This window comes from Coregonus clupeaformis, chromosome 16, assembly GCF_020615455.1.
Source record: "Coregonus clupeaformis isolate EN_2021a chromosome 16, ASM2061545v1, whole genome shotgun sequence".
NCBI lineage: Eukaryota > Metazoa > Chordata > Actinopteri > Salmoniformes > Salmonidae > Coregonus > Coregonus clupeaformis.
Genome location: NC_059207.1, coordinates 21,321,106 through 21,341,600, shown reverse-complemented (window position 1 = coordinate 21,341,600; position 20,495 = coordinate 21,321,106). Strand labels below are relative to the sequence as shown.

Below are 20,495 nucleotides of genomic sequence, written 5' to 3'. Positions count from 1 at the left end.
ATGGCTGAGTATAGCCGTGTAGCGGATTCTGCCTTCCTGAGACCTATAAGTACTGTTGCTCTCCAGCCTGGGCTTTTCTAGGTCAGTGGTATTGACGGTATTTCTTGTTGGGGTGCCCCACTCTGGGCAGAATTTCCACGCTCTCATTTACAGTGCATTCGGAAAGTATTCAGACCCCTTGACTTTTTCCACATTTTGTTATGTAACAGCCTCAATCTACACACAACACCCCATAATGACAAAGTGAAAACAGGTTTTTAGAAATATTTGTAAATTTAGTCAGGATCGAGAGAAAGATGAACGGTGCAAAGTACAGAGAGATCCTTGATGAAAACCTGCTCCAGAGCGCTCAGGACCTCAGACTGGGGCGAAGGTTCACTTTCCAACAAGACAACGACCCTAAGCACACAGCCAAGACAATGCAGGAGTGGCTTCGGGACAAGTCTCTGAATATTCTTGAGTGGCCCAGCCAGAGCCCGGACTTGAACCCGATTTAACATCTCTGGAGAGACCTGAAAATAGCTGTGCTTGAGAGGATCTGCAGAGAAGAATGGGAGAAACTCCCCAAATACAGGTGTGCCAAGCTTGTAGCGTCATACCCAAGACTTGAGGCTGTAGTCGCTGCCAAAGGTGCTTCAACAAAGTACTGAGTAAAGGGTCTGAATACTTGATATTTTTAGAAATGTAAAAAAAACTCTGTTTTTGCTTTATGATTATGGGGTATTGTGTGTAGATTGATGAGGGGAAAAAAAACGATTTAATCCAGTTCAGAATAAGGCTGTAACGTAACAAAATGTGGAAAAAGTCGAGGGGTCTGAAATCTTTCCGAATGCACGTCTATAGCCTCTCTTATGGACAGCCACTCTCAATCTGCCATCTGTGCTTTCCCCCTGTCCCAGAATACCCCTCTTCAGGTGATTGAGAGTGGGTCGTAGACAGTGGCTATGTTCCAAAAGGCACTCTTTTCCCTATATAGTGCATTCATTTTGACCAGGGCCCAAAGGGCACTATATAAGGAATAGACTGAGGGTGCCAACGGGTCTGGTCACGCCAGCATGGAGACGTAGAAACCCCTGATTTACAGGAAATATTTCATTATTATTCTAGTCTACCAAAGAGTACAAGATTTAATGCTTGGTACGACAGACAGTTTCATCTGTAACCTATCAGTGCAAACAAACCTTTCAATAGAAATTAACCAAGCACATCCTTGATAAAGATTTTCATTGATAGTGTATGTCTGCCCACCCATCTTGTATGCCTGCCTGTCTGCCTACCAGCCAATGTTTCTACCCCCTGTATTGACAGCACATTCACCATATCCCACTTTAATAGCTCATAACTCTGAGCCAAGCCATTTCAAACTCCCCTCTGATTGTTTATAACTACCTCAGTCTGAAATGACTCTCTAAACAAGGCCAAGGGAAATTCTCACTATCCTCTTTTACGGGAAAGGACAACCATAAACAGCCAAAGAAACAAACAATCACACGCATGCATGGTCACAAACACACAGCCAGTCTCCGTGCAGAAATCCCCTCCGGTGGCAATGAGGGCATCAGATTGATCTTGTGTCTTGTCGGTATGCCAGACATGCCCACTGTTCATGGAAGTAGAGCATCTGTTATCTATCACCCTTTACCATCAACAGACACCAGACATGGATCAAATACATGATGTGAAATTTAGAAATAGAATAATTCTAATTCTATGCCTCTCACTACAGCCTCTTTGGCCTAGAACGTTTACTCTGTCTCTCTCTATGGAATTCTGAGACTGGCTTGATGATTGTCAGATTGTATACTGATAGAAGACAGGCGCAGGAAAAGTAATCGTTTTTTTTATTGCTCAACCCAACATAAGGTACGTCATGGAAAACGACGTGGACGAAGCCCAACAACACACACACACACACACACACCTGTAACCCAAACAGAAGAGCGAGGTGTAAACCTCTAAATAATACACGGGATGAGACCCGTAATAACGAGTGCACAATTACTCGGCATGTAAACTGTAATACATTGTGATCACGAGACCAGCAGACATGGTACAATAATCGACAAGGACAATGGGGAACAGAGGGCTCATATATACAAAAACTAATCAGGGGGAATGGGAACCAGGTGTGCGTAATGAGACAAGACAGTCCGGGGGTTGGTGGTAATGAACCAGATCAGTGACGCCTAGAAGGCCGGTGACCTCCGGAGCTGGTGAACGGAATGAGCAGCAGTACTGGGGGGATCCGTGACAATGATTAAATCATTCATCTAGGACAGAGATGGACAACTGGCGGCCCACGGCCCACCTTTTGTTGGCCACATTCAAATAAGAACTGATATTTTTTATTTTTTTAGGAACTCAGTCGGGGTCTCAATTTACTGTTGAGAGTTAGAATAATAGAATACACGAGGTGCAGTTTCTAAATGTGGTTGTGCATCAGCAGTCACTCAATTAGCCCATGTCAGCTTCATTTTAAAAAAAGTTAGCTGGCGCTACACTATCTAAATGTTTATTATTATTATATTATACACAACAGAAAGCTTTTTCATTCAACATGCGTAAGGCTATGCATGATGAATCTGATGAGTGATGACACGTTTATGATATCGCTGCAGGGCAAAGGAGAAAAGGACTGTTTCACCTGTGTTCATACAAGTGCTAGCACCGCCCATGCACCAACACTGTGGCTTGCAAAGGGGGCAAAAAAAAAGTCCATGCTTCACACACTGGCCGCATCTTTTAATTCGCAACCCTTCTCCCAAAGTATGCACTGGCGCATTCTCTCAGACACTGCTTAAAACAGCAAAATGCTTGAAATCCATGACAGGGAGTGGGAGAGAAGTGTAGAATCTGAATTTAGCCTACGACCCTAATAAAATCATTATTGCAGTACTATAGGACCACTGCTGCCATCTAGTGGTTAATAATATCAAGCTTGGAAAAGGAGTTCCTATTTACAGTATTTTAGGAAGTTATCACTTGTTATTTAAACACTACAGCAATATCTAGTGGTCATTCGTTGTATTCTACTACATATACAGACAGTGGATGGAGGTGTCTGTTGAGTGGTTTGATTTTAAACTAGGCATAAGAGCAGCATCAGGTGGTTGTGATAGCACATCACAGTTATTGTTTACAGGAGAACTTGACTTGTTCTATTCTATTCTATTCTATACAGAGAGGTAGAGAGGGAATATTTCATTCATTTACAAAACACTCGCAAGTGACTAGTTTACAATGGTCGGTCCATAGGCTCCACTACGGGCTGAACAGTCGTACAACTACAGCCATCTCAAAATTATTACTTTGAATATATCCTATTTCCAGAAACGTAATTTCAAATGTCACACACGCACACACACTGAATTATTTCTGATCTGATCCGATCCCTGAACATGACACACCTTTTTCACTTGATATTATAAATCCAAGTGCAGTGAATGAATTTGCTTAATTGGTGTAGTAGCCAACTGGAGAGTTTTGAGCTGTTTATAAATCAAATCAAATCAAATCAAATTGTATTGGCCACATGCGCCGAATACAACTGGTGTAGACATTACAGTGAAATGCTTACTTACAAGCCCTTAACCAACAGTGCATTTATTTTTAATAAAAAAGTAAAATAAAACAACAAAAAAGTGTTGAGAAAAAAAGAGCAGAAGTAAAATAAAATAACAGTAGGGAGGCTATATATACAGGGGGGTACCGGTGCAGAGTCAATGTGCGGGGGCACCGGCTAGTTGAGGTAATATGTACATGTGGGTAGAGTTAAAGTGACTATGCATAAATAATTAACAGAGTAGCAGCAGCGTAAAAAGATGGGGTGGGGGGGCAGTGCAAATAGTCCGGGTAGCCATGATATAGGCTACACTGCAGTGTACAATAAGGGTATTTCCAGAGTCAAGGCTTTTGAGTAATCACTGCATCAGCCAGACAATAAATGAAACATTTATGGTAGCTTCTAAAACCTTTGCTGGTTTGAATGTTTACAAATCTGCCATCAAAAACAGAAAAAAAAGTGGCCTCTTTAGTGTGCTAAAATGAGTCATATAACACATGATACAGAGAATAAATATTTTTTGGCTCATGTTTTTCTAATGCCTTTTTGGAACTGCGACCGCAAGACAAGCCGCCGCGGTGTATTCTGGGAACACACGGTAGATTCAAGATGGCGGCGAGCAGGAGACTGCACAAGGTAAATATCCTGATAACTCTATTTTCATATCTCTATCAATATTGAAGTCAGAATGGGCTATCAAAGGGCTTGGTCATTATTCAGTACGACTCAGTCACGATATCGTATTGTTGTCCTAATGCGTATTTGGCCCAGAAGTGTTGAAGTAAGGTTCCGCTAAAAGCGAGAAGGCACTCTCGCTAGCTAGGCCAGCAAGCTTAAAACAGGTTAGGGAAGCACCAGCAGGGCCAGAGATAAGATTGAGAGACCGGGTTCTGGGGATCAGCATGGAAGCACCAGCAGGGCCAGAGATAAGATTCAGAGACCGGGTTCTGGGGATCAGCATGGAAGCACCGGCAGGGCCAGAGATAAGATTCAGAGACCGGGTTCTGGGGATCAGCGGGGGAAGCACCGGCAGGGCCAGAGATAAGATTGAGAGACCGGGTTCTGGGGATCAGCAGGGGAAGCACCGGCAGGGCCAGAGATAAGATTGAGAGACCGGGTTCTGGGGATCAGCAGGGAAGCTAGTCTGCGACGTTGCTTGCTCGCTCATACTTAGTAATGACATCAGTCTCCGAAACTGTACAAACAACATTGACACCGATCAATTTCTGTGTATCACAACCTTGAGATGGCTAGTAGCGTAGCTCGCTAGTTAGCTATTTCCGTTACAGAGCTGTCTTCGCTGTTTTTGTATGGCTACTTTAGGTTAGCTAGGAGTTACCCAAATAGCCCAACTAACTAAATGGGGAAAGTATGTTTCGCTTACTGTGTGACTCACACGATGCACAACCTCATTGTCCCAATGTTTAAAAGGTTAAAAACTACATTGACACCGATCAATGTATGTTTATCACAACCTTGCGATGGCTAGTAGTGTAGTTAAGTTAGCTATTTCCGTTACAGAGCTGTCTTTGCTGTTTCCTACTTTAGGTTAGCTAGCTAGTAGCTACCAAAATAGCCCAGCTACATTGGAAAGGATGTTTCGCTTATTTTGTGACTCACACGAAACACAACCTCACTGTCCCAATGTTTAAAGGGTTTGCTAGAATGGGCTATCAAGAGCTTGGTCATTATTTAGTACAACTCAGTCACTATCTTATTATCGTCCTAAACTGCACCATGACATGAGTCAATTTATTCAAGTTACCCTGTTCATCCACGCGACTTAGCCAGAGCTTCGGTAGCTAGCTAATTGGCTAACTAGCAAACAGTAAGCATCAAATAAATTGCCAAGGAAATGCAATAATCTTGGTTTTGTCACCGTCTGGGTACCACTCCAGTTGGATATCTAGCTAGATAGCCAGCTATGGTGCTATCAAGATAGAAGACGTCAGTGTAGCTCAGTTGGTAGAGCATGGCGCTTGCAACGCCAGGGTTGTGGGTTCGATTCCCACGGGGGACCAGTACTTTAAAAATATATATGTATGCACTCACTAACTGTAAGTCGCCCTGGATAAGAGCGTCTGCTAAATGACTAAAATGTAAATGTAAAACTACACCATGACATGAGTCAATTATTTCATGAGGTCATCTCGGTTTGCAGCAGTAAACAAAACCTAAACTGAAACGTTTTTTTAATTGTCTATATCTAATACAGACGCAGCTGCTAGCTAGCTAACTGAATTCTGTGGACCAAACAAAACATTCATTATTAATATGTTGTCTGTCCAGACAGTAACATGAGAAGCACACAATCGTCTGTCTTAACATGTCATGATGTTTCTCTCTCTCCTCTCTTTCAGGAACTTGAAGAGATTCGTAAGTCTGGAATGAAAAACTTCCGAAACATTCAAGTGGATGAATCCAACATACTGACCTGGCAAGGTCTTATTGTCCCTGTAAGTGGTTTTATTCCCATCATCATTTGATTCATGGCTTCACAATTCTCTCATGAAGGCGATTACAAGCGCCGTGCTCAGCTGGTAGAGCACGGCGCTTGTAACGCCAAGGTAGTGGGTTCGATCCCCGGGACCACCCATACACAAAAAAATAAAATGTATGCACGCATGACTGTAAGTCGCTTTGGATAAAAGCGTCTGCTAAATGGCATATTATTATATTATATTATTACATAAGTCTGTTGTGGTTCTAGAAGGACTATTACATGAATTAAATGTCCTAACATACGGGTTGCTCCTTGGATATGGTCATTGTTGCACTAACTAACCACGGTTGATTGTCTACACATTATTCCTCTATAGGACAACGCTCCCTATGACAAGGGAGCTTTCAGGATCGAATTAATCTTCCCCGCCGAGTACCCCTTCAAGCCCCCCAAGATCACGTTTAAGACGAAGATCTATCACCCCAACATCGACGAGAAGGGACAGGTGTGTCTGCCCGTCATCAGCGCAGAGAACTGGAAACCAGCCACCAAAACTGACCAAGGTGGGTCTCAAACACACACACACAGCAGTTCTATAGCACTCCTGGGAGCAAGCCACTAAAACTGACCACAGTGGATGAGCCTCGGCTTCCCCATAGGCACTCTCTGGTTGGAGCACTGAAACATTAGCTTGAACTTTTACACAAATCTAATAGTGCTGGATTTTCCTGAAAGTTGAGTTGATCATACATGTCTAGTCAGACTGAAATCTCTATAATTTACATAGAATGTAAATTATTCTGCAATACTGACATGATACCCTGGCATGATACCCTCACACTGGTATGATACAATGGCATGATACCCTCACACTGGCATGATACCCAGACACTGGACAGTAGAACATGAGCAGATGACTGAAGTGAAAAGAAAAAAGCAACTTTGCACAAGAGAACACAATCAGTCAAGTATTCTAGTTCAATGTCATGACTGACTTTCGTTTGTGTATCAGTTAATTGTGTGCTAACTTTGTGTTGAAGATGTAGTAATTGCGTCTGTAGTCAAAAAATAAAATCTGTTCATTCTGCACTGATTCAGTTTCTGCAATGTCATGACTGGCTGTTTGTCTATTCTGCAGTAATTCAGTCCCTGATTGCGTTGGTGAACGACCCCCAGCCAGAGCACCCCCTGAGAGCGGACCTAGCAGAAGAATACTCAAAGGACCGGAAAAAATTCTTTAAGAACGCAGAGGAGTTTACAAAGAAACACGGAGAAAAGAGACCAATGGACTGATCACCTGACCAGTGTGTAGCCCTCTCCTCTCCTCTCCCCAACCGAACGTCTCCTCCTCCTCGCTTCTCTCTGTACCTTCCCCCTCTCTCTCTCTCCTCCCCCATCTCACCACACACCCTCTCCTCCATTCTTCCCTCACACACACACACGTCATCCTAGCAGCCCAAGAGCTCCTCACCTCAGAGTGGCTGCAGCCTCCCCTCTACGCAGGACTTTGGATCAGACTGGTTGTCTCCTCCTCCTGGCTATAGCTCGAGGCCGTTACTAACTTTCTACTATTTTCTTAAATTAAAATATGAAAAATGAAAAAGACAGGAAAAAATAAATGGTTAGAACATCCATGTTAAATATGGAGAACTACGGAGGGGGAAAAAGTAGAAGGAAATGTGAAATGAAAAAAATCAGATGTTTTGCTGTTTGTAAAAAAAAAAGAAGAAAAAAAAAGAGAAAAAACTACAAATCACTGCTCGAGTATCATAGATCTTTCTCCTAACTTCTGGAAGGTTTTTCTGACAAGGAAAAGTTGTGGTTATCCTTTATTTTCTTTGTTCTGTTCTCTAGTCTCATCTTGTTCTGTCGCAGCCCTAAATGAAATGTTTTACTAAAAACAAAGAAAAAAATAAGACAACCCTTTCTCTCACAGCTAGCTAGGCCCTGGAAGTGTGTCCTTAAATATTTTCCCTTTGACTTCTCTGCTTCTGGAGTTGCACTGTATTCTGTGGAACAAGCCCTCTCTCAGTTGTCCTTCCCCTCAGCTTGGAGCCAGCCCACTGAGCAGACAGACAGAAAATGGCCACTGATAATACGCCAATATTGTCATGAATTACAAGTGTAATTGACTGGGAGATAATTAATCTTTCACACTCCCCTTCGCCGGTCCAAAATGTTTGAGGATGCCCCTCTTTGCATTAGACGTTCTGAGACTTCCTTCTGATTTAGTTTTTTTTTTGCGTTATAGGCATAAGTGCCATTGTCAAATCCCCCTCTGTGTTATAGCGCGGTTGTAATACCCCACCCACTGGTTCTACAGTTCCTACCATTCTGCATGTCCTGAGTTCTAACTCCTCCCCTAGACACATTAGATAGCAGTTGTCGTCTCAAGACAGTGGGAAGTAAGAATAGTACAGACGCCGTACATTTTGTTTACTGAAACGCTCTGCACGGTCAGTCCGAAGTCTGCAGTGGCCGCACAGCATTTACTGCGATACGGCCTCTGAAGTCAGGGCACGTATACTTCTTGCGGTCCGCGGAGCAGCGCAGAGCTGTTGTAAAGAAAGTTGTCCATGAAGTGAATTTGTGTTTATACAGGACCATCCAACCCCCACCTTCTATCAACCAATCATGTCAATGCGGAGCTATACGGAGCCCTCCGCACTCTTACAACATTTGGGCGGCGCACGGTGATGGCGCGGTGATGGGGTATGGAGCTCAATTTGGCCTCTGCGTGCCTCCGGAGGCTCCGCTAATTTACGCCACACCGTCCGTACGACGCCTCCGACCACATTTTCAGATCAAGCTTAAATTGGCTTTAGGTTTACTCTCCAGCCACACACATTATAACCCCGCTGCCTTTCTCTCTCTACATAGAAAATAATCTTAGCACTGCAAACCAAATCTCATATCACGAGAGACTAACGTAAATATATACAAATCAGTGGCCGATATATCCACTGGAACAGAACAGCCCCCCCCCCCCAAAAAGGGACTTAGTGAACTGTCAGGCCTGGTCGGGGGGCAACGCCAGGGGAGTCTAAAGACTGAGGGGGAATCCAAAATGGCACCCTATTCCCTACATAGTGCTATACAGAACCCTATGTGCCCTGGTCATAAGTAGTGCACTAGGTAGGGAATAAGGTGCCATTTGGAACACAGACTGGGTTAACGCACAGAGACGGTGATCCTATATAAACAGGCACCTTATATCGAGCTGTGAGAGGGCTAACTGTCTGCCATTAGGGTGTAAACAGGACAGGGACTGGAGCCGTGTGACTCGGTCCAACGTTTCATAATAAAGATGGCTAACCATTTGGTCTCATTGTCTGGGTGCTGTGAGCTTGTTCCTGTGTCTGGGTGAATTAATGGTTTGGGAGTGGGATTACTTTATTAAATGTAGTTTTACAGGGACAGTGCACATGATCAACATTACTGTAAAAGTGCCAGTTTTAGCCAGCCGGCTAATTTTCAACTGCAGTCCCTGCCAGGATATACTGTAGGGAAAGGTAAGAGTGACTCCATTTCAAAGGGATTCCGCAACAGATAACGAGTCTCCAGTCTGAGTGAATATGTTGGGATTCAGGATCTAGACGTGAAGCAGAAAGTTTGAGGTAAGAATGACGCCACGCAAAGGTATTCTGCAATAGATTACGAGTGAAATCTCCATAATAGTACGGTCTGTCTATTTCAAATCCGGAAACAATGGACATAGCACAAAGTTGAAGCTTACATTAACATCGGTGGCCTAAAGAGGCAAACGTTAAGAAGTGTGGTGTTGTTCATATGTTATTTGGTGTGTAGCAACAACCTTCCATTAGAGAGCGCCATACTCGCAACTCCATATGACACCACCCAGCTCAGCTTCCACATTTAACGTTTTAAACAAACACAAACCTGAGCCAAATACTATGTGAAACTTTTCAGCAATGACCCGATGTCTATCTAAGTCTATCGATTGTCCCTTGATTAGGGGAAGAAGAATGTTTATGGTAGATTACTTCCTGAAACACCTGCAGGGTGATTGGCCACAACTGCGTAACCTAGGAGAATACAGCTGGACTATAGCCCTGCCTGCTTCTCACTGTGGCCTACTTTCCCACCCACATAAAAAAGTTAGCATCCCAAATGAATTCCGTATGAAGTTAACTACTTTTGACCAGAGACCAATGGGCTCTAACTAGGGAATAGTAGTTGTCCATAGTGCCATTTGAAAAGCAGGGGCTTACCTCTCTCCGAGTGGTATCCAGGGGCTTACCTCTCTCCGAGTGGTATCCAGGGGCTTACCTCTCTCCGAGTGGTATCCTACAAAGCAGGTTTAAGTAGAAACCTGGACTAGATGTAACATAGCAAATGTAAATCCAGGACACTCCAGTTAGTATGATATGTTATGTTTCACATGGTATGTATTAATTTGTGGATGTCCATCCATTTCATATGATATGTTACGAATACAAATGTGTATGATACTCTACATGGCCAAAAATATGTGGACACCTGCTCATCAAACATCTCATTCCAAAATCATGGGCATTAATATGGAGTTGGTCCCCCCTTTGCTGCTATAACAGCCTCCACTCTTCTGGGAAGGCTTTCCACTAGATGTTGGAACATTGCTGCCGGAACTTGCTTCCATTCAGCCACAAGAGCATTTACAGTTAGTGAGTGCATACATTTTCCATACTGGCCCCCCGTGGGAAACGAACCCACAACCCTGGTGTTGCAAGCGCCATGCTCTACCAACTGAGCTACAGGAGGCCATTAGTGAGGTCGGGTACTGATGTTGGGCGATTAGGCCTGGCTCGCTGTCGGCGTTCCAATTAATCCCAAAGGTGTTCGATAGGGTTGAGGTCAGGGCTCTGTGTAGGCCAGCCAAGTTCTTCCACACCGATCACGACAAACCATTTCTGTATGGACCTCGCTTTGTGCATGGGGGCATTGTCATGCTGAAACCGGAAAGGGCCTTCCCCAAACTGTTGCCACAAAGTTGGAACCACAGAATCGTCTAGAACATCATTGTATGCTGTAGCGTTAAGATTTACCTTCACTGGAACTAAAGGGCCTAGCCCGAACCATGAAAAACAGCCCCAGACCATTATTCCTCCTCCACCAAACTTTACAGTTGGCACTATGTATTTGGGCAGGTAGCGTTCTCCTGGCATCCGCCAAACCCAGATTCGTCCGTCGGACTCCCAGATGGTGAAACATGATTCATCACTCCAGAGAACGCGTTTCCACTGCTCCAGAGTCCAATGGCGGCGAACTTTACACCACTCCAGCCGACGCTTGGCATTGCGCGTGGTGATCTTAGGCTTGTGTGCGGCTGCTCGGCCATGGAACACCATTCCATGAAGCTCCCGACGAACAGTTATTGTGCTGACGTTGCTTCCAGAGGCAGTTTGGAACTCCGTAGTGAGTGTTGCAACCGAGGACAGACGATTTTTACGCCCTACGCGCTTCAGCACTCGGTGATCCCGTTCTGTGAGCTTGTGTGGCCTACCACTTTGTGGCTGAGCCGTTGTTGCTCCTAGACGTTTCCACTTCACAATAACAGCACTTACAGTTGACCAGGGCAGCTCTAGCAGGTCAAAAAGTTCACAAACTGACTTGTTGGAAAGGTGGCATCCGATGACGGTGCCACGTTGAAAGTCACTGAGCTCTTCAGTAAGGCCATTCTACTGTCAATGTTTGTCTATGGAGATTGCATGGTTGTGTGCTCGATTTTATACACCTGTCAGCAATGGGTGTGGCTGAAATAGCCTAATCCACTAATTTATTACGAATTTGCTAAACGTATGATATGTTACAAATTCCAATTTGTTGTGGCTAATGTTAACTTGGTAGCTAAAGCTAACGTTAGCTAGGTGGCTAACGTTAGCTAGGCTAGGTGTTAAGGTTAGGGTTAGGAGATAGGTTAAAGGTTTACGGGAAGGGTAAGCTAACATGCAAAGTAGCTAAAAAGTAGTTGCAAAGTTGCTAAAATGCTAAAGTTGTCCGTGATGAGATTCAAACATTCAAGCTTTATACGCCCACCCATCCACCCTTGAGACTTAGACCCTCAAGACTCAGGACTCAACTTTGACTTGAGAGTGATGACTTGAAATTACCTGGCCAGGTTTTGTCTCATTTTGTGGCAGAGTTTCCATGGATTACTCTCCACGCAGCCAGAGACAGTAGCCAGAGACAGTAGCCAGAGACAGTAGCCAGAGACAGCAGCCAGAGACAGCAGCCAGACCAGAGCCGCAGCATCGACTTGCAACAGATTGGCTAGCAAAATGCACACTCTGCCCTCTGATTGGACCAGCAAACTGTCCATCAACAGGTCAGGTGAGCTAGCGCAGTGGTTTAAAAAATGTGAGAAGATTTTTTTGGGGGGGTCACAAGTGTGAAACTGAATGGGACAAATACATATGTTTCATATGTATTTTATTAATATAGCTTACCATTTAGCCTACCATTTGAATTGTATATACATTCAGTGGGCAGTTTTAGGTACACAACCCCGTTCACGGAAATGGTTCGCTCCTACAGACAGTGAGTCACGTGGCCGTGGCTTGCTATATAAAGCAGGCAGACAGGCATCGAGGCATTCAGTTACTGTTCGATTGAACATTAGAATGGGCAAAACGAGTGACCTGAGCGACTTTGAGCGTGGTATGATCGTCGGTGCCAGGCGCGCCGGTTCCAGCATCTCAGTGGATAAAAAACAAAAGAATAACAATAGAACTGGATGACTAAAAAGCTCCCTGAGGAAAAGCAACGCTAAACATCTGTGTTTTAAGATCTCTTTTAAAAATGGCCACAGTTCCAGCCCCCCTCAGGTTCTCTGGCAGGCTATTCCAGAGGCTGGGAGGCATAGTAACTAAAGGCTGCCTCGCCATGCCTCTTGGTCCAAGGCTTTGGGATAGTTAAAAGGCCAGTGCCAGAGGACCTGAGGGACCTACTGGGTACATAACTTAAAAGCATGTCTGACATGTATTGGGCTGCACAATTGTGGATTGATTTAAAAACCAATAGAATAATCTTAAAATTAATTCTAAAACTCACAGGCAGCCAGTGCAGAGACCTTAAAACCGATGTAATGTGTGCTCTCCATCTGGTCTTGGTCAGTACCCGTGCTGCAGCATTCTGTATGTTTTGCAGTTGACCAATGGCTTTCTTGGGTAGACCGGACAGGAGAGCATTACAGTAGTCAAGCCTGCTTGTAATAAAAGCATGGATGAGTCTCTCTGGATCAGCCTGAGAGAGAAACGGCCGCACCTTGGCAATGTTCCTCAGGTGGTAAAAAGCTATTTTGGTCACATTCCTAATATGTGATTTGAAATTGAGTTCAGAATCTAAAATAACACCTAGGTTTTTTACCTGGTGTTTTACCTTTATTGCCTGTGAATTAAAATGTGCGGCCAGATTCTCTCTCTGTGCTTTGGCTCCAACAATAAGTACCTCGGTCTTGTCTTGATTTAGCTGGAGGAAGTTGTGAGCCATCCAAGTATTTCAATCACTAATACACTCTAATAATAATAGTCCCCTGTAGCTCAGTTGGTAGAGCATGGCGTTTGCAACGCCAGGGTTGTGGGTTCGTTTCCCACGGGGGGCCAGTATGAAAATGTATGCACTCACTAACTGTAAGTCGCTCTGGATAAGAGCGTCTGCTAAATGACTAAAAATAAATAATAATAAGTTATCTGTGGAGCTAAAATCCTCTGGTGACACAGAAATGTAAAGTTGTGTATCGTCTGCGTAGCAGGGGAAATGAATGCTGTTCTTTCTGATAATGCTGCCAAGGGGTAACATATATAAACTGAAAAGTACCGGAGCCAAAATTGAACCTTGTGGAACGCCACGTGAAATATATTTTCTCTGAATTATGGTCACCAAGGGTGACAAAACACTCTTGACTGGTTAAATAGGTCCTAACCCAATTTTAAATAGGTCCTAACCCAATTTAGAACTTGACCGGAGAGGCCAACCCACCTCTCCAGTCTGTCCAGAAGGACATCATGGTCAACAGTGTCGAATGCAGCACTTAAATCCAAGAGTACAAGGACAGAGAGCTGTTTGGCATCTGTGTTTGGCTCTAAGATCATTGACCACTTTAACTAAGGCTGTCTGTGTGCTGTGGTGGGCCCGAAAACCAGATTGGAATTTTTCAAACAATACAGTTGCCACTTAAAAAATAATTGAGCTGTTTGAAAACCAATTGCTTAAGAATGGAAGGTTGGAGATTGGCCGAAAATTGCTAAGAGCTGAAGAATCTAGATTACTTTTCTTCAGAAGGGGGTTTCACCATAGCAGTTTTTAGTGCAGTGGGGAAAGTGCCTGTGAACAGGGAGTGATTAACAATAGCTTGCACTTCTTCAGATATGCAATTAAAAACTGTTTTGAAGAAGGGTGGGGGATAAGATTGAGAAGGCAGGTAGAAGGGTTAAGTTGTGAAATCACTTTCCTTAGCATGTCTGTGTCAACCAGGGAAAATAAATCCATAGTGTTTTTGCGTGGTAGGCTAGGGACCATTTCATCAAACTTCTCATCAGGTCTTGCTTGACTTATACCCAGCCTAATGTTAGTTATCTTATCTCTAAAATATGCCGCAAACTCAACACATTTAGATGGAGGATTTATCAGGCCATCAATAGCCGAGAAGAGCACTCTCGAATAATGGCGCAGTACAACAGTGGTGTGCAGAACGGCATCTCAGAATCAGAGGAGGCTGGTGGGAGGAGCTATAGGAGGACGGGCTCATTGTAATTTCTGGAATGGAATCATTGGAACAGTATCAAACACATCAAACATTAGGAAACCACGTTTGAATGTTTCATTGATTCCATTCCAGCCATTACAATGAGCCTGTCCTCCTATAGCTCCTCCCACCAGCCTCCACTGATCGGAACGCACGGATGGGCTATTGCAGCAGACGACCACACCGGGTTCCTCTCCTATCACCTAAAAACGGCTCCAGTGGGCACGCGATCACCAACACTGGACAATTGAGGAGTGGAAAAACATTGCCTGGTCCAACAAATCCTGGTTCCTGTTGCGTCATGATGATGTCAGAGTCAGGATTTGGCGTAAGCAAAATCCATGGCCCCATCCTGCCTGGTGTCAACGGTACAGGCTGGTGGTTGTGGTGTGGTGAATGCTTTCCTGGCACACGTTAGGTCCCTTGATACCAATTGCGCAATGTTTCCATGCCCCAAAGAATTCAGGCTGTTCTAGAGGCAAAAGGGGGTCTGACCTGGTATTGTAGGCTCGGCCCTAATTTATGTGCTCTCTGTTACCTGGAGTTGCATGGCAAATGGTCCAGGAACACAAGGAATGCACAAAGGACAATACCCAAGGACTAGTCAGCCTTTCCCCCTCTGAGGGGTCAAAATGTAGCTCTCTGTTATAATAATAATAATATGCCATTTAGCAGACGCTTTTATCCATAATTTTTTTTTTACGTATGGGTGGTCCCGGGGATCGAACCCACTACCCTGGCGTTACAAGCGCTGTGCTCTACCAGCTGAGCTACAGAGGATTGAGTATAGTGACAGAATAATGCTAAAGTATCCATGTTTGGTATCTGAAACTTGTTCACTGAGGATAACTGTCACGCTCGCTGATGAACGGGTCAGACCAAGGCGCAGCGTGATATGCACACATGTTTATTAACACGAATAAACACACGACAAAACAATAAACTAACGACACGTGAAGTCCTAAGGTAACACACAAACAAACCTTATACAGAACAAGATCCCACAACCCACTAGTGCCAATAGGCTGCCTAAGTATGGTCCCCAATCAGAGACAACGAGCGACAGCTGCCTCTGATTGGGAACCACACCGGCCAACATAGATCTAGACATACTAGACTTACAACATAGACCTACACCACATAGAAAATGCACACCCTGACTCAACAAATAAGAGTCCCCAGAGTCAGGGCGTGACAATAACTCAGATACTATCTATATGGAATGTATGATTTCTGTGGTAACTTGTGTCTGTACAGGGTGAACTCTGAATTACTCTATTATGCGAAGGGTTTTTATTGTCTTCTCAGGAACTCTGTCTTATTTACATTGGTCTCATCCCACACAAAAGCCTTTAGATGCCGTGACACCTGTGGAGACTGGGCCTGGGAGGGTTTAGGTTACCGTAGACTTGGTCTCATTTGATTGGTCTCATTTGATTGGTCAATTGTTGGTTGGTTTTGGGTTGAAAGGTTACACCTTCATATGTTATAAATTGAATGAAATGCCTTTGCTCTCTCTCTCTTATCCTGTATCCAGTCCATGGAGGAAGATGTATGATCAATTGTAATTTCCTAGGCTTGTAGGACTCTGGCATAGTACGCATCCCTTTCTTCATGCTTTGTCTTTTAAGTTAACCTTAGGATTTACACTACCGGTCAAAAGTTTTAGAACACCTACTCATTCAACGGTTTTTCTTTATTTTTACTATTTTCTACATTGTAGAATAATAGTGAAGACATCAAAACTATAAAAAGTGTTAAACAAATCAAAATATATTTTATATTTGAGATTCTTCAAATAGCCACCCTTTGCCTTGTTGACAGATTTGCACACTCTTGGCATTCTCTCAACCAGCTTCATGAGGTAGTCACCTGGAATGCATTTTAATTAACAGGTGTGCCTTCTTAAAAGTTAATTTGTGGAATTTCTTTCCTTCTTAATGCGTTTGAACCAATCAGTTGTGTTGTGACAAGGTAGGGGTGGTATACAGAAAATAGCCCTATTTGGTAAAAGACCATATTCAAAGTCCATATTATGGCAAGAACAGCTCAAATAAGCAAAGAGAAACGACATTACTTTAAGACATGAAGGTCAGTCAATACGTAACATTTCAAGAACTTTGAAAGTTTCTTCAAGTGCAGTCGCAAAAACCATCAAGCACTATAATGAAACTGGCTCTCATGAGGACCGCCACAGGAATGGAATACACAGAGTTACCTCTGCTGCAGAGGATAAGTTCATTAGAGTTGCCAGCCACAGAAATTGCAGCCCAAATAAATGCTTCACAGAGTTCAAGTAACAGACACATCTCAACATCAACTGTTCAGAGGAGACTGTGTGAATCAGGCCTTCATGGTCGTATTGCTGCAAAGAAACCAAAGACTTGCTTGGGCCAAGAAACACAAGCAATGGACATTAGACCAGTTGGAATTTGTCCATTGGTCTGGAGTCCAAATGTATCTTAGTGAGATGCGGTGTGGGTGAACGGATGATCTCTGCATGTGTATTTCCCACCGTAAAGCATGGAGGAGGAGGTGTTATGGTCTGGGGGTGCTTTGCTGGTGATTTATTTAGAATTCAAGGCACACTTAACCAGCATGGCTACCACAGCATTCTGCAGCGATACACCATCCCATCTGGTTTGGGCTTAGTGGGACTATCATTTATTTTTCAACAGGACAATGACCCAACACACCTCCAGGCTGTGTAAGGGTTATTTTACCAAGAAGGAGAGTGATGGAGTGCTGCATCATATGACCTGGCCTCCACAACCTCAACCATAATTGAGATGGTTTGGGAAGAATCGGACCGCAGAGTGAAGGAAAAGCAGCCAAATAGTGCTCAGCATATGTGGGAACTCCATCAAGACTGTTGGAAAAGCATTCCAGGTGAAGCTGGTTGAGAGAATTCCAAGAGTGTGCAAAGCTGTCAAGGCAAAGGGTTGGTATTTGAAGAATCTCAAATATAAAATATATTTTGATTTGTTTAACACTTTTTTGGTTACTACATGATTCCATATGTGTTATTTCATAGTTGTGATGTCTTCACTATTATTCTACAATGTAAAAAATTGTCAAAATAAAGAAAAACCCTTGAATGAGTAGGCGTGTCCAAACTTTTGACCGGTAGTGTATATGCTTGGAACAATGCCTTCTAATGCTTGTTAATGCTTTGTAACTTAAGCTTTATGCCTTGTATGTGAATCCATTCATTTTACAAAGTAATTAAATACATTTGTATTTACAATTCCATTCTCAGACATTTATTCATTGCCTACTACTGTAACTCAACCATAGTGTTCTTGCATATTGCTAAATTATCTTTACGGTGTCAGATAAACATTTTAATAGGCTAATTGCTTAGTCTCATTACTAGTCACATGTGAGGTATTTATAATATCATAATATACAAGTCAAAAATATTACCCCACTACAGTACAATATGGGTGTACATAATAAACTGGCCACCGAGTGTATAGAACTTTGCCTATTTGATCTGGTTTCTAATCAAAAAAATCGGTCTACGGTATTGCACTAAATGATTGTCTCAAAAACATCTAATCTGTGCTTCAGAACCAGAAAGCACTTACATTTTACATTTTAGTCATTTAGCAGACGCTCTTATCCAGAGCGACTTACAGTTAGTGAGTTCAGATCATTTGCAAACCCGGATTAGAAAAAAAATATGCTGCTTGCCTGCCCTGACAAAAACAGAGTATAGTATAGAGTTTATATTATATAAAATACAGTTTAGAAATCAACTACGGAGGCATCTTTCCCAGAACAACAATAGGCTACCTTACATTGATTCTTTTCATATTTCACTAAGGCTTAGTTTTAGTGGCTGCTGGCTATTTGTCTAAAGATAGCTAGCTGTAACGTCGCACTACTTTCATTATTATGAGATGAAGATGCAACGAGCGTTCTGCTGGCAGGCGGCACTCCAAAGTGATAGCGCGCGGCGCAGACAGACCACCCTATCCTGCAACCCCCCAGCGTGGCCGTATGACTCTGCATGCTCTGGACTCCAGAGAAGTGGCACGTACCCAGCTCCACGAGGGGCGCTGAAGGGGGCTTAGCCCCCTCAGTTCAAACTTGTGCCACCTCAGTTTTAGTTTTATGTCCCTATATAAAATAGCTAAAAAGTTTAAATGATTGAGTGACAGGTTGGCTATTATGATGAGTTTCTCAGGTATCAAAGAATCAAGGATGCAAGGATATACTTAGACATTCTGTGGAGATTTCATAGTATTTATTGAATCACGAGCTCGTGGGTTCATCTAACCAATGGACATGGCTTTGCCCTTCGTCAGTTGAACTCTTGAACAAAGAAGACACTCTACCTTATATACCCTTTATTACCCTCTTCCTGGCATACATCTGGTAAGTCTCCATGGGCACTCCCTGTCTTTGATGTTCATCACCCTTACCCCAAGTCACTATCCTAAACATCACTCATGCTATCCTAAACATCACTCATGCTATCCTAAACATCACTAATCTACCTTGACATAATGGAATGTAGACTTCATGGCCCCAAACCACTCATCTCTTAACTCTTCCTCACAACACTATGACATGACATCATTACATTGGCGTAAAAAAAAATAAAAAAATCTATCTCCGCTGCGCTGTCAGCACAACGGACTGAGCTTGTTGCAGTGTGTGTAGGCTATGGCACTAGGGCGGTTAGGTATGGCTCCTTTTGGTTTACATAAAACACTTCTCATCTCTGTGTTTGATTTATAAGGGCGGGGTCAAGTTTAGCCTACCAGTCAGGCCCTGGTGATGACGCAGTGTTGGAGGCCAAACTGTCTCCTTCCTGCTCCTCTGCTGTTCCTATGGTGTCTGCCCTATGATGGGGTGGAGGAGGTTTTTTCACTCCGACTGACACTGAATTGATGATGACAGCTCTCTTTGGAGCCTGGAGAGGAGAGGGTGTGCTCTGACCCTTTCCCGTGTTTGGAGAGAAAATGACTGCGCCGCAAAATGTTCCTGGGTGTGTCACGGAAGTTGTGTCACTGCTGGGGGGGTCTGGAGACAACACCAGTGTCGACTGTGCGTCTTTCGGGAAGTTTGTGCTCTCACATCGCCAAAAGGTTAGTGGACAGTGTTTAGGGCAAAGTGTTCATCTGCCTCAGGACAACTGCTGTGATGCTTTTTTATTTGGTCTGCCAATCTACACTGAACAAAAATATAAAACGCTACATATAAAAAGGGTTGGTCCCATGTTTCATAAGCTGACGACGAGCACGCAGATGAGCTTCCCTGAGATGGTTTCTGACAGTTTGTTCAGAAATTCTATCGGTTGTGCAAACCCAGTTTCATCAGCTGTCTGGCTGGCTGGTCTCAGATGATCCCGCAGGTGAAGAAGCCGGATGTGGAGGTCCTGGGCTGGCGTGGTTACACGTGGTCTGCGGTTGTGAGGCGGGTTGGACGTAATGCCAAATTCTCTAAAACGACGTTGATAGAGAAATGAACATTAAATTATCTGGCAACAGCTCTGGTGGACATTCCTGCAGTCAGCATGCCTATTGCACGCTCCCTCAAAACTTGAGACACCTGCGGCATTGTGTTGTTTGACAAAACATTTTAGAGTAGCCTTTTATTGTCCCCAGCACAAGGTGCACCTGTGTAATGATCATGCAGTTCAATCAGCTTCTTGATATGCCACACCTGTCAGGTGGATGGATTATCTTGGCAAAGGAGAAATGCTCACTAACACATTTGTGCACAACATTTGAGAG

The 20,495-nt window shown here is 43.6% G+C and overlaps 1 protein-coding gene across 1 annotated transcript; it reads left to right on the top strand.

The window, feature by feature from the left end:
• The first annotated feature begins 4,091 nt into the window (after nt 1-4,091).
• Nucleotides 4,092-9,328, top strand: ube2l3b (ubiquitin-conjugating enzyme E2L 3b). Its single transcript, XM_041900343.2, has 4 exons — nt 4,092-4,198; nt 5,923-6,018; nt 6,382-6,568; nt 7,144-9,328. Exons 1-4 carry the CDS (start codon nt 4,172-4,174, stop codon nt 7,296-7,298), a joined length of 465 nt encoding a protein of 154 aa, XP_041756277.1. The 5' UTR covers nt 4,092-4,171; the 3' UTR covers nt 7,299-9,328.
• Nucleotides 9,329-20,495: the final 11,167 nt, after the last annotated feature.

Excerpts from the sequence above, each read along its gene's own strand:
- ube2l3b (XM_041900343.2), top strand. The coding sequence starts at position 4,172 with ATGGCGGCGAGCAGGAGACTGCACAAG. Across the intron at positions 6,019-6,381 it reads GGCAAGGTCTTATTGTCCCT|GACAACGCTCCCTATGACAA; the intron begins GTAAGTGGTTTT and ends ATTCCTCTATAG. Across the intron at positions 6,569-7,143 it reads AGCCACCAAAACTGACCAAG|TAATTCAGTCCCTGATTGCG; the intron begins GTGGGTCTCAAA and ends TCTATTCTGCAG.